General features: G+C 41.4%; 2 protein-coding genes across 2 annotated transcripts; both read left to right on the top strand.

Annotated features, from left to right (window-relative positions):
* Positions 1–2,881: 2,881 nt before the first annotated feature.
* Positions 2,882–3,295, top strand: T265_10913 (hypothetical protein; the record flags this gene model as incomplete). The annotated part of the gene is made up of 1 exon (XM_009177427.1): positions 2,882–3,295. The coding sequence occupies one exon, from the start codon at positions 2,882–2,884 to the stop codon at positions 3,293–3,295; it is 414 nt and encodes a 137-aa protein (XP_009175691.1).
* A 6,421-nt stretch (positions 3,296–9,716) lies between these two features.
* On the top strand, positions 9,717–11,609 carry T265_10912 (hypothetical protein; the record flags this gene model as incomplete). The annotated part of the gene is made up of 2 exons (XM_009177426.1): positions 9,717–9,841; positions 11,525–11,609. Coding segments are annotated over 2 exons (126 nt in total), but the record flags the coding sequence as incomplete, so codon positions are not given.
* Between the last annotated feature and the right edge of the window lie 782 nt (positions 11,610–12,391).

The following is a 12,391-nucleotide window of genomic DNA, read 5'->3' as shown; positions in this document are numbered from 1 at the left end:
CGAGTTATATACCATTTTTCAAAACCGTGAAACCTATCTATTTCGACCACATTTTTCTTTGCACCTCTGGTAAGAAAGTTGGTGGTCATTGGATGTGTGGCTTGGAAGGACGTGTTCGAAACAAATAATAGTGTCTACCGAATAGCGGTAGATTCGCGATGCTGCCAACCGCTAGAGTGCATCACGCTCTATGCGAACCGGTTATGATTTTGAACTGGTTCGGCGCAACGAAACCGCAAAATGTGACGAACGACCTTCATTGTGTCATAGGATGATGAACGTCAAAAAGTTAGCGAAACGAAAACGACTACTCTGCTTCACTGAATGGGCTAAATGGTTTTATCTGTTGTAAGTTAACATGTGTCTAGTTATTCAGCACTCTTGTTGAAATCGTTCACCTAACATGGATGCAAGAACAGTCACCAATTTTTCCTTCAGCAAGCAAAAGAAATAAAAAATATATTTCCGCAGTACTCTTTTCAAGCAGATTGCATTCATATACAGAAAAAATCTCTTACCTATGGCTTTATCGTTCCCCCCAGCGAGTTTCGCCAGGCACAGGAGAGGTTTTCGCAAAACAAGTTGCGATTTTGGGTTTGCACGGTGCAGTTAGTGGTGTTGGGGAATACCCACTATTCTTCTACTACCCACTACTACCCACTATTCTTCTATAAAGCGCTTCCTAAATTCATGTTCAATCCTTCCTCCGCGAATTTAGGCAAAGTGCAGTCCGCCTTTTACCTTTCACTTAGATCCTATTCTTAGTAAGATACATAACGCAGCAGTCAACTATTGGGTCTGGTCGTACTTTGGGATATGAATGTAGGGCAAAAATTTAAAATTTTGGAATATGGCACACTGGGACTGGTGGCCTGTTAAAAGCTGTGGTACTCCAGCTGCTTCCATGGCGTCAGGATTTTTTCTGAATTTTTGGTTCGACGTTATGCAGGGGATGTCGCTCTTCGCTTCTAATAGCCGGCATCACATGAAAAGAAGTCGAAACCCTTTCTTCGAGGACGGGAGTAGAATTTTGGGTTTTGCTTTATTCTGTGCGAAAAAAACAGCAGGACAGACCAGGCAACTGGGAAGGATTTGGGAATGTCTCTTATTTGTTATTGTGCGCACCAGGTGCATTCTGAGAGGCACCTAAATTGGAGACCTTAACATTGCTTACGCTGTATGCACTGATACATCCTCCGTCGCGGTGTACCATTGAGCGAATAAAGTATACATTTTTATGGTCGATGTTTTCACGGCGGCCCTTCCCCATAGGGGAGAAATTGTCGATTCAAATGTTAGTCGCCTACGGAAACATTGTTTTTTCAACACTTCTATGGATGCAAACCATGTAGCGTTTACACTAGTCTGCCTGAAAAAATGAATTTTTCCTACAAAGTTGGCTCGTTGTTCGACTTGTTAGCACGATCGACTATCAAACAACCCACTTTAACTCAAAGGGTTATCGCGGAATCAAGTCACGACCGGAACAATAAGGTTAAATCTGGAGTTTCGTATTGATACACAATTAAAACCCGATTTGTAACAACATTTTGTGAGTCTTAAATTTCGACTTTTCTGACATGGTTGAGGGCACCCCACCGTACTTCCGACCTCAGCCGTTATACATAAAACACGGTTTTTGACCCCACCACAAACCCATCTGGATAACTTATACAATACGCAGGTGATATGTCTTTCCAGCCCTACCCCAAAAACTGAGGTTGGAGAACGCAGAGAGCCACCACAAATTGTTGCAGTGTCGTTAGAGATGATGTTAACGTCATTCAAATAAAGCTGAATTTGTGGTAAATGCAAAAAGATTTATTGTGTAACACAAAGATTTAACAGATGTGTGGACAATGCACTTGTGGCGTATGGGCTAATGTTACACATGAAAACTTTCGTAGATGTTTCGGTCAGATCATTTGACGGTGTGGAAAACACGCAATTTTTCTAAGATGCTATAGCCAAAAGAAAGCACTAAGAAGCGCACTCTTCAAGCACTGCTTCTGAACCCTCTCAAAACCTTCGAAGGATTTTGCACCCCTTACCTGCAGTAATGAGAGTGTAAACGACACGTTTTATCATCATTTATCAGTACTTACATTATACCAGACAGTTGTCTTTCCTGAGTTACAAGCGTTTTTAACTCAGCAACAAGTTTTGTAGTGTTTTTTAAGACTGCTTCAAACGTCCATTAACATCCATTACCATCTATTCCATCACTTATAAACAACTGATTTGTTGGAGATAATCACTAAGGGAATACCATGCTGAGCATGTCAAGTGATGAGGCTTTGCGTGTGTGTGATAGCTAACAATGGAAGCCTATTAACTGCTTTCTTCAACAGAAAAATGAATGTTTTAAGTGGACACACTTTCAAGGATAAAACACGGTGTAGTGGAATAAGATGTAATCCCACGTTTTTGTTCCCATAGGTAACCTTTCCCACGAACTTTAACAATTATTGGCCCTTAGATTTCCCGCAGAATAACTCATCTAGAATTCTATTTCTATCAGAATACTGGCTTTTGCGGAATCGTATATTCGGCATACAAACCCGTCTTTACAGCCCATCAAATAATCCAGCATTTGTTTAAACTTCAAAGACCCGGAAGAGCACTCAAAGCCACCACTATTTCCAAGTTCCATCGACGCTCCCCACGTCCAAATTCGAAGAAGTTATCGAGGGACACAATATCTGTGCATGCGAGTAGTACATCGATGCCCGAAATTAAGCCTGAGGAGCAGGCTATTTGTGAATCGCCTAGCTCACCGTCGGAATCTTTGCCTTTGTCGTCACGAATGGAAAATATTAATGATACAAAGTGAAAGCCAAAACCCGTATCACCGACGGCTGATGAATATGAAGAAGAAGAAATGGGAGAAGACGACTTGGATGTCGATGACGATGATGCTGTGGTTGATGAAACAGGTCACAGTAGGACCATTTCTAGAAGACTTTTGGGAAGCTTAGGACTGATGGACATAGGCATGAACGAGCAACGTTTTCTTGAGTACTTATCACTCCCACCGGATCAACCGGTCAACAGCCATCGTCGGCTGTTTCGCTCGTTACGGACGCGGATGCAACAGATGAAAATGAATCGCTCTCCCATTTATCCTCGCAAAATTCCATCAAGGCTCCGGACGCAGCAACCAATAATGATAAAAAAAGTCTCGAATCCGGTGGACGAAGATGACAGATTTACAAAAAAAGCACCTATTTGGAAACCATGCATATATCGAATTCACATTTTTTCCACACTCCTGTCGAGTCCGTCGAAGAGTTGAGGCCACATAAGACACACAAGCCATGGCGATTAATTTTTTGGAAATTTTTGATTTTATACGTATTCTTTGGTAGTTGTTGGTGAAGCAACTATAAACTCGTACAACAAAAAAGATGATTTCAAATGGAAATTTCAAAATTGGTAAACCGTTGCCGTGCATCAGACAAAATTAGCAGGAAAAAACAGACCTCCAAGCCAATCCTTGAAGAAAAAGAATCGGATGTGCTAACGATAAAAGCCCGGATTTATCGTTCTGAATCGTACAAACATATACAACTCACAGAGGTTAACGTTCCTTTATCATCTCTGCGGTATTAAATGGCAAATCGTGAGCAGCACCCATTAACCCCAACCCAGATCCCACGTGTAACTGTAAAGTTTTTATGTTTGTAGCTTCGTAGTTGCGCCTAAATAAAAGAATCTGGTATATTAATCATCCGAAATACAAAAACCAAGTGCCAGAAATGTGCAATGAAGTGTTCCTGTAATGGAACTGGATTCATTGTGAACAAAGTCAAGGTCCAGCGTTTCAGCATTACATGCAGAAGTTTCGGCAGGTTAGAAAAGCCATTGGGACCCAAAGCGCACGTACAACTTAAACCTCGATGCCCAAATAATATATTCTACTAAACGTTGTAGCTGATAATACACTATTTTGTACTACCCAACCAGGCGTACTTAGTGTGAAAAGAGGTAGGTGAATAGAGGCAGTATATCTTTTCCAAGCGGTGGAATCAGTACACTAATTTAAACAATTCGGATAATTCTGAGTCAAAATCTGAGTTAGAAAGGTAAAGCGCGTTTTCTCGGAGTGTTATTTTTTAAAATAATCGTTTACAAACGTTTTGGAGTAGAAAAATACCGACCACTTCTAACTCGGTCGATATTTTTCAATGCGATCAAACCCAGCTGTCAGTGTTAATAAGTGTTTAGAAAACACATTTTCTGGTCACGTGATAAAAGTGCACAAAGATATGGCGAAACCAAAATTTATCGAGTGTGATGTCAGAAAGCGCCTCGTGATCCGAGGTCCTCGTAGCGGGTTGCGTCCAAAGGATGTATTTTTCAATCGACGGGCCTACCACAAATATTCAGGATGTGCCCAGCACAAGTAAGGTGTTAATTGTCGTGTAGCGGTGGGATTCTGTCACATTTGGTCACATTCTGCCCAAATATAGCAGAGTAGTAGAGTAGTAAAGAGCCTTTTACACATTTAATCTAAGGTCACTAGTACTACATGAGCGTACCTTGAAAGAGGCACAGAGATTTTGTGCAATCAAGATGAAGGTTCATTTCCATGAGGAAGAAACTTCGTATATTTAGAGACTTGCAGTCTTGCACATTGTTTGATATCTGTCACTACAATTTACGGTTCCCATCTGGTAGTGCAAAGATTTGGAATTTCAGAATAAAAACAACACTGTTTTTTTTCACCAAACTTTATTAGGATTTTTTTTTCAGAGAACTAGTGAGGAAACAATCAAATTTATTTAGCGCTGCCCGGGAAAGCGAACGATGATGAAAACAGTCTGATGTTGGTATTAGTTTACTAGCATCTTTCCCTGTACTTTAAGCAAAATGTCAAACTATCTGGACAACGTTTGTCTATTCGGACAGTGGTGTGCTTTTCGTTGTACCACAGTCGCATCTATAAGCTTGCATTCATTTGCTTATCATAGCCGTTCCGCCACCATCTGTTATTATGGATTTTATTATTGATTTGATCGCAAATACACTTATTGTACACCAGCTTCCCAAAATGAGGAACAAACTAACCGACCACGGTTTGTTCTGTCCAAAAAATGAACATCCCCAACATCGATGCTATCTGAAATCGCGCTATGCCCACGCAATTTTATTTGACATCTTACGGGCGGTCATGCAGTGCGCAGTGTGACGCTGTCAACTGGTATTTTGGCTCATTGTCCTGTCCTGTGGCTATGGTCATTGTTTTGGAAAGAGTAACCACATAATATACTGGACACCATAAAAGACTACCTTGATTTTCATATGATGCTCGTTAGGATAATAAACCCCACAGAAGATACCAACCTGAAGTAAAAAACACCTATTTTCGTCTTCGGATGTCGTAACTCCAGAGTTTTCAAACTCTTACGAGAAATTGCTCCCGATCTCTTGTTACAAGTGGGCGCAAAAGTAAGTTTGGACAAGTTATCCTGCCTTTAAAGTTAGTCCTTAGGGGCTCACAAAACGTATAGTTCAATTTTAATATCTGCTATCAAAAACCTACCAGATAAAACGGATCACAAGAAGCCAACCTCAAGTGGTCTTATCTAAGGGGACGGTATTTGCGCAACGATGGCATTCACTGTGCCCTTATTCTAAAGGTGAGTAGGTGATCTCTCTCAGACGACACCAAGTTTAAGGCTAATTTCACGGGATCAGACCTAAATAGTCCCAATTTAGAGGTGGCGTTAGTTTCTGGTTCAGGAGAAATATGCTTAAGATTGTGGGTATATTTATTTAGATAACAGTTGGCTTTTTTGATTAGCCTAATGCAGATTCGAGCTGCTTTCTTCACAATTACAACCTAGGAGTTACCGCGTTATTGTGCAAGTCAATGCATTTAAGCCTAATCATCTACTGCAATGAATCTGCGGACCGTGTTTCGTAAATGTGTTCGTAAATAAGCTATCTACTTCCAACAGCCTCGTGCCAACATCTGAGTATACTTATTCGTCTATAAGCATCTTAAGGTACATAGCCCTGCTTTACGTGGTTATCACCAGTGTGTTTAACCGGTGCGGGTCAAGCTTCCTACAATTACACAATGTCTCAAAATGGGGATACGTGGAGGGCCTCTATCAAGTTCTCGGGCGTTTAAAAATGTCTGAAAATTCAAACGCATATTTTAAGTTCATTAAGAAGGTGGATACCTGCACTACATCATAGTAGTGATGTAAGCAGTTCGTAGAGCAAATGTTTGTCTATTGTGGATGCCGAATCTCAGTCAGTGTATGTAATGTTCGAGGTGATAGATTAGAAACAGTCTTCATTTGAGGAAAGATTTTGCTTAATTTTACAGGAAAATCCGCCTTTCGGAGGGGATCAATTTGAGTATGTCATTATGTACTGTTCCGCATCACTGTCCGATGACTTTCTGACCCTTGGCTCTAGTGTTTACGTATTATATCTGAATGGACAGAACAGGATGCCTATGGTGAACATGTAGGATAGGGGGACCTGAACTACCTGACATCCAGTGGATGGCATGAGGACCAGGAGTTTCCTCTGCGAAGGTGTTACACAGTTTCAAACTCTGCTGAGTTCCTCATAGTACACTTGCTTTCGTTGGTATGCTCATTGTCGTTCTTCTACACTTCAGTATACCAATGAAATTTACGTTGCGTAATCCATTTGAGTATAAATAATGAAGTTTTTTGCTCCCTTAATGACAGAGGTCCTTCCCTGAAAGGGTCCGTTCCTGCGGATTTAATTTCAAAAGTTTACTTAGCTGTGATCGGTCATGCATCCACTTAATGCCCTGAGAAAAGAAAACTCAAAACACAAATTTTGCACCATAGTGTTTATCGGTAAGGGGAATTTACCATCGGAGACACAAAGACTGATCATTTTTGGCCTCTCAGAAGGAATCAAGTTCAGGACAACTCTCTCAGGACCCTACTTAAATTACTTTAGTTGGTTCCTTTTGGGGATCAATTTTTTTCTCTATCATTTGCACCACTCGAGATATTGAAACAGCTGCCTAAAGACGCAAACTATTCAGCTGATTACACAGGCCACTAATCAGAAAGCTAGTTTCGAATTCCTTATCAGGTTTCACCACGTTTTTCGCCGAGTCACCTGTAAGCGTGTTGGGTCATGCATCCTGTATTGAATTACCGCATGGTTTTTAAGTAAATAGACATGTTGCAATTTTCACGTTTACCCTGACCCACCATCCTATTGTCATCTCAACTCAAAGCACGCACAACGCCACAACACAAGTCACCTGATACTCGACCGAATGAAAGCATCCAGCTCAACTATTTTCACGGGTCCACATGACCAGTGGTGATGACGATTAACGAGGACTCAGATTAAATGACGCTCTATTGATTAGTCTATTGATTAGGTAAACTGGAGCAGACAGACAAAAGGTGGATAAGACGACAGGACCAAAATTTTTTCATTCTTAATTGTTTGTTAAGATGAACTTTCGAATAAACTCTTTGCAGAAGATGAACAAAAGACAAACGAGCAAACACGCCCAACTTTCCACGAACCTGCTAATCCGAACAGAGGATTCAGGACGTGTTTTCCAAAGGTTTTAGGAAAAATTTCATCCATGATTGGTATCGTTTTCTAATCTTTTCGATTACAACGGTGCGTAGTTGTTCCTTAGGACGATAGAAATGTATGCTGACAACAAAATGTGAAATGTATCACTGAAGAGTTTGATTGGTCGATCAGTGTCCATGCGTTGAGTTATACTAGGAACACATTGCGTAAGCAGTCCAGAAAGTAGTTTTTCGTCGGTATCTCTTCAGGACTGAGAGTCTTCCTCCGGCTCACACTTTTTGCCACTAAATCCTGCACCAGTTGCCACCTGCAAAAGAACTATATACTGTCTTGGTTACCAAAACTATCCAGCCACGATCAACTTTGTTTTGAATACACCCAACGATTTCCTGTTATTCCACTAGATGAGCAGATGAAACCATCCTAAATTTCAAAACGTTTTTCTCGGCAACGTCCCCTAAATTGCAATCAGTTACATTATTCTGTTCCGACCAAGTCCCAGGCAAGCTGCCATCAGATTTGAGCTGGCTCTTTGATGATATGCTCAGTTGCGTACAAGCGAACAGGGCTTAACCTGTAGGAATTACTTTAGAATGTGAAATTTCACCAATCAAATGACTGTTTCAAGAAAGGAAGCCGCAGCCCCAAATTTCGTACGGATGAGTGTTTTCTGTTTAGCGGAATGTGCTTTGATCACGAATAAACTGACCAATGCTGTCAAACCAAACACTGGTTGAGTGTGCTATTGAATTCGGTAACAGATGCATTCATTGTCCGGTGCGACCGTATGATAGCAGGAAAATCTTTGACGTCCAGGGCTTCCGTGGACAAATGAGCTCAAACCCTCCAGAGTGTCTTGACAGCCGCAAGACAAGGACAGACAACAATCTATTAGAAGTGGATGCGGCTTGTAACAAATCAAAATGGTGAGAAGTGCAACACAGCAGCAGACATCACTACTATTCTAATTCGCTTCTGAAATTCAGACAAATGGACAACCCAATCCAAGCAGACACAGAAAGGTAAAATCCTTACAGAATGAAGATACATTGCTGGTCATGTAGGGAAGAACATTTAAAACCCATTCAAGGTAGTTGTGACCAAATACAGGCAAGATTTTTCCTGATGGCATGCTTATCCGATGGATGCTCTTTCCAGCTAGACTATACAACGGGCCATAAAAATAAAAACGTGTAGTACGATTTGCTGCGTAAAATCATGCCTAACCAGTTGGTACTGCAGATGAAATACAACCATAAAGAGATGGGGCATTCAGGCAGATAAAACCAGTTCAAGAATCAGTAAGCGATACTTTTAATGTACTTATGAGGTTTTGAAATATAAGCAACTAGAATGTTCTGCTTGGTCGTTAATATTTTCGCCAAGCTTGGTAGTCGGAATGCAAACATTTCATCGCCAATCGGTCCTCAGCAATCCAACTTTTATGAGTGACGAACAGACGAAAAACCAAGAATTGGAATTTCTACCGACTGGTCAGTGATCGTCGACTGGTGCTGGTACTTTGGCGCACGCTACATTGCTGTCGCTGTACTAGACCAAACTGAAACACACTGGTATTCTGCACGATTTGCATACTGTCTTCGAAAGCAGAAAAAATGATCCAACACTGTCATTGTTGGTGAGACAATCTTTATGACGCTTTTGAAGGAACTTGAACTTAATACCTTTTCCTCCAGACAGCATATCGATTAAATTTTCTTGGTAATCTGTGGACTTGGGACTTTGTACTGATCTTAAGAATGCTATGACTGTGTGAAACAACACAAGGTTGTAGATTCTGAGTCAAAAGCGCAAATTCAGCTCCGTCTTTGCTGTTTGATGCTCCTGGTAGCAAACCGGCTTTGGTAATGCTTGTTTGCAGATGTTTCATTTGATACTTTATTTGAGGTATCGGAATGCGCTGTTGCCTGGACGCGTTTCTACTCATAAGTTTCCTGACACCTCTTCGACAACGGGAGGCCGCTTTCGATCTTCTTGAGGCTCCTCAGGAAGTCCCAAAGCGTTCTTCATGCCGATAGAAATGAGCCACTCATGGCATGACAGCCTACAAGTGCATCACCTGTTATCTGTACCACTGTAGAGTGGTAAGCCAGTTCAGAAATTAATGATACATCTTGGTTGTTTGTCTGTTCGCTGAGCTTGGCAATCCAAATGCTGAGCTCGGCGAACAGACCAACAACCAAGCAGCGCACCCGAGCCACCTATATTCCACAACATTGCTAATGATACACCTATGTACCTGGGAATCCGAAGAATTGACGTAGTGTGCACACCAACACTAACCGGTTGAACCTATCGTTTGACCCTTCATAGGTGTCCCCAGCTGATGCTTCAATGCTGGTCCAAGTCCCTATCTTAGAGAACGAAGAGGGTACCTTTGGCTAGCTGAAATGTTGGATCACATCATTTGTAAATCAGCAGAATTTTGTTGTCTAAAAGGTTTTAGTAAGATTCGTGCATTTTTCACAAACTTTCTTCATTTGATTACGCAGGACGCACATCCACGGAGAGGCCCAGTTTTGCTAAATCAACATTAGTTTTAATTGACGGGTATTACGAGTTGAAAGAGCTTCCTTACGTCGAAGACCGTGTTTCTCTGATTTGTCTAGTATGCAAAGAAAAATTAGTTACCAAACCGCTGGATTGATTTTCGCATTAAAGTTTCATCGTTGACTTGACATTGACAGCAGGCATGAGTTTCCTACCGAAAACTAAGTCCTTACTTGAGTGTGTTGTTTGTAATGTAACAAAAACTGCTGCGAGACGGAGTTCAGTCAGTCGGGAGACGAATAAAAGCAGACACAGAAAGGTAAAATCCTTACAGAATGAAGATACATTGCTGGTCATGTAGGGAAGAACATTTAAAACCCATTCAAGGTAGTTGTGACCAAATACAGGCAATATTTTCCCTGATGGCATGCTTATCCGATGGATGCTCTTTCCAGCTAGACTATACAACGGGCCATAAAAATAAAAACGTGTAGTACGATTTGCTGCGTAAAATCATGCCTAACCAGTTGGTACTGCAGATGAAATACAACCATAAAGAGATGGGGCATTCAGGCAGATAAAACCAGTTCAAGAATCAGTAAGCGATACTTTTAATGTACTTATGAGGTTTTGAAATATAAGCAACTAGAATGTTCTGCTTGGTCGTTAATATTTTCGCCAAGCTTGGTAGTCGGAATGCAAACATTTCATCGCCAATCGGTCCTCAGCAATCCAACTTTTATGAGTGACGAACAGACGAAAAACCAAGAATTGGAATTTCTACCGACTGGTCAGTGATCGTCGACTGGTGCTGGTACTTTGGCGCACGCTACATTGCTGTCGCTGTACTAGACCAAACTGAAACACACTGGTATTCTGCACGATTTGCATACTGTCTTCGAAAGCAGAAAAAATGATCCAACACTGTCATTGTTGGTGAGACAATCTTTATGACGCTTTTGAAGGAACTTGAACTTAATACCTTTTCCTCCAGACAGCATATCGATTAAATTTTCTTGGTAATCTGTGGACTTGGGACTTTGTACTGATCTTAAGAATGCTATGACCGTGTGAAACAACACAAGGTTGTAGATTCTGAGTCAAAAGCGCAAATTCAGCTCCGTCTTTGCTGTTTGATGCTCCTGGTAGCAAACCGGCTTTGGTAATGCTTGTTTGCAGATGTTTCATTTGATACTTTATTTGAGGTATCGGAATGCGCTGTTGCCTGGACGCGTTTCTACTCATAAGTTTCCTGACACCTCTTCGACAACGGGAGGCCGCTTTCAATCTTCTTGAGGGTCCTCAGGAAGTCCCAAAGCGTTCTTCATGCCGATAGAAATGAGCCACTCATGGCATGACAGCCTACAAGTGCATCACCTGTTATCTGTACCACTGTAGAGTGGTAAGCCAGTTCAGAAATTAATGATACATCTTGGTTGTTTGTCTGTTCGCTGAGCTTGGCAATCCAAATGCTGAGCTCGGCGAACAGACCAACAACCAAGCAGCGCACCCGAGCCACCTATATTCCACAACATTGCTAGTGATACACCTGTGTACCTGGGAATCCGAAGAATTGACGTAGTGTGCACACCAACACTAACCGGTTGAACCTATCGTTTGACCCTTCATAGGTGTCCCCAGCTGATGCTTCAATGCTGGTCCAAGTCCCTATCTTAGAGACGAAGAGGGCTACCTTTGGCTAGCTGAAATGTTGGATCACATCATTTGTAAATCAGCAGAATTTTGTTGTCTAAAAGGTTTTAGTAAGATCAGTGCATTTTTCACAAACTTTCTTCATTTGATTACGCAGGACGCACATCCACGGAGAGGCCCAGTTTTGCTAAATCAACATTAGTTTTAATTGACGGGTATTACGAGTTGAAAGAGCTTCCTTACGTCGAAGACCGTGTTTCTCTGATTTGTCTAGTATGCAAAGAAAAATTAGTTACCAAACCGCTGGATTGATTTTCGCATTAAAGTTTCATCGTTGACTTGACATTGACAGCAGGCATGAGTTTCCTGCCGAAAACTAAGTCCTTACTTGAGTGTGTTGTTTGTAATGTAACAAAAACTGCTGCGAGACGGAGTTCAGTCAGTCGGGAGACGAATAAAAATCAAACAGAGCGCATGTCTTTCTAGCTTGACAGTTAGCTCACTGGATTCATAATTAGGGACTCGGTTGGTGCACTAAACACAGTATATACATAGCGAAGTACGTGTGGTTCGCCTTGTCTGGGTAACGAAGCGAAATCAAATTTATCCATGCACTTTCAGTTCAATTCCAGTGACATGCTGACGAAAAACAACCCCAGAAGATAAATGT

The sequence above is a fragment of the Opisthorchis viverrini genome, assembly GCF_000715545.1.
Source record: "Opisthorchis viverrini unplaced genomic scaffold opera_v5_420, whole genome shotgun sequence".
NCBI classification, from domain to species: Eukaryota; Metazoa; Platyhelminthes; class Trematoda; order Opisthorchiida; family Opisthorchiidae; genus Opisthorchis; species Opisthorchis viverrini.
The sequence above is the reverse complement of the archived record's forward strand: the minus strand, read 5'-3'. Positions and strand labels throughout refer to the sequence as shown.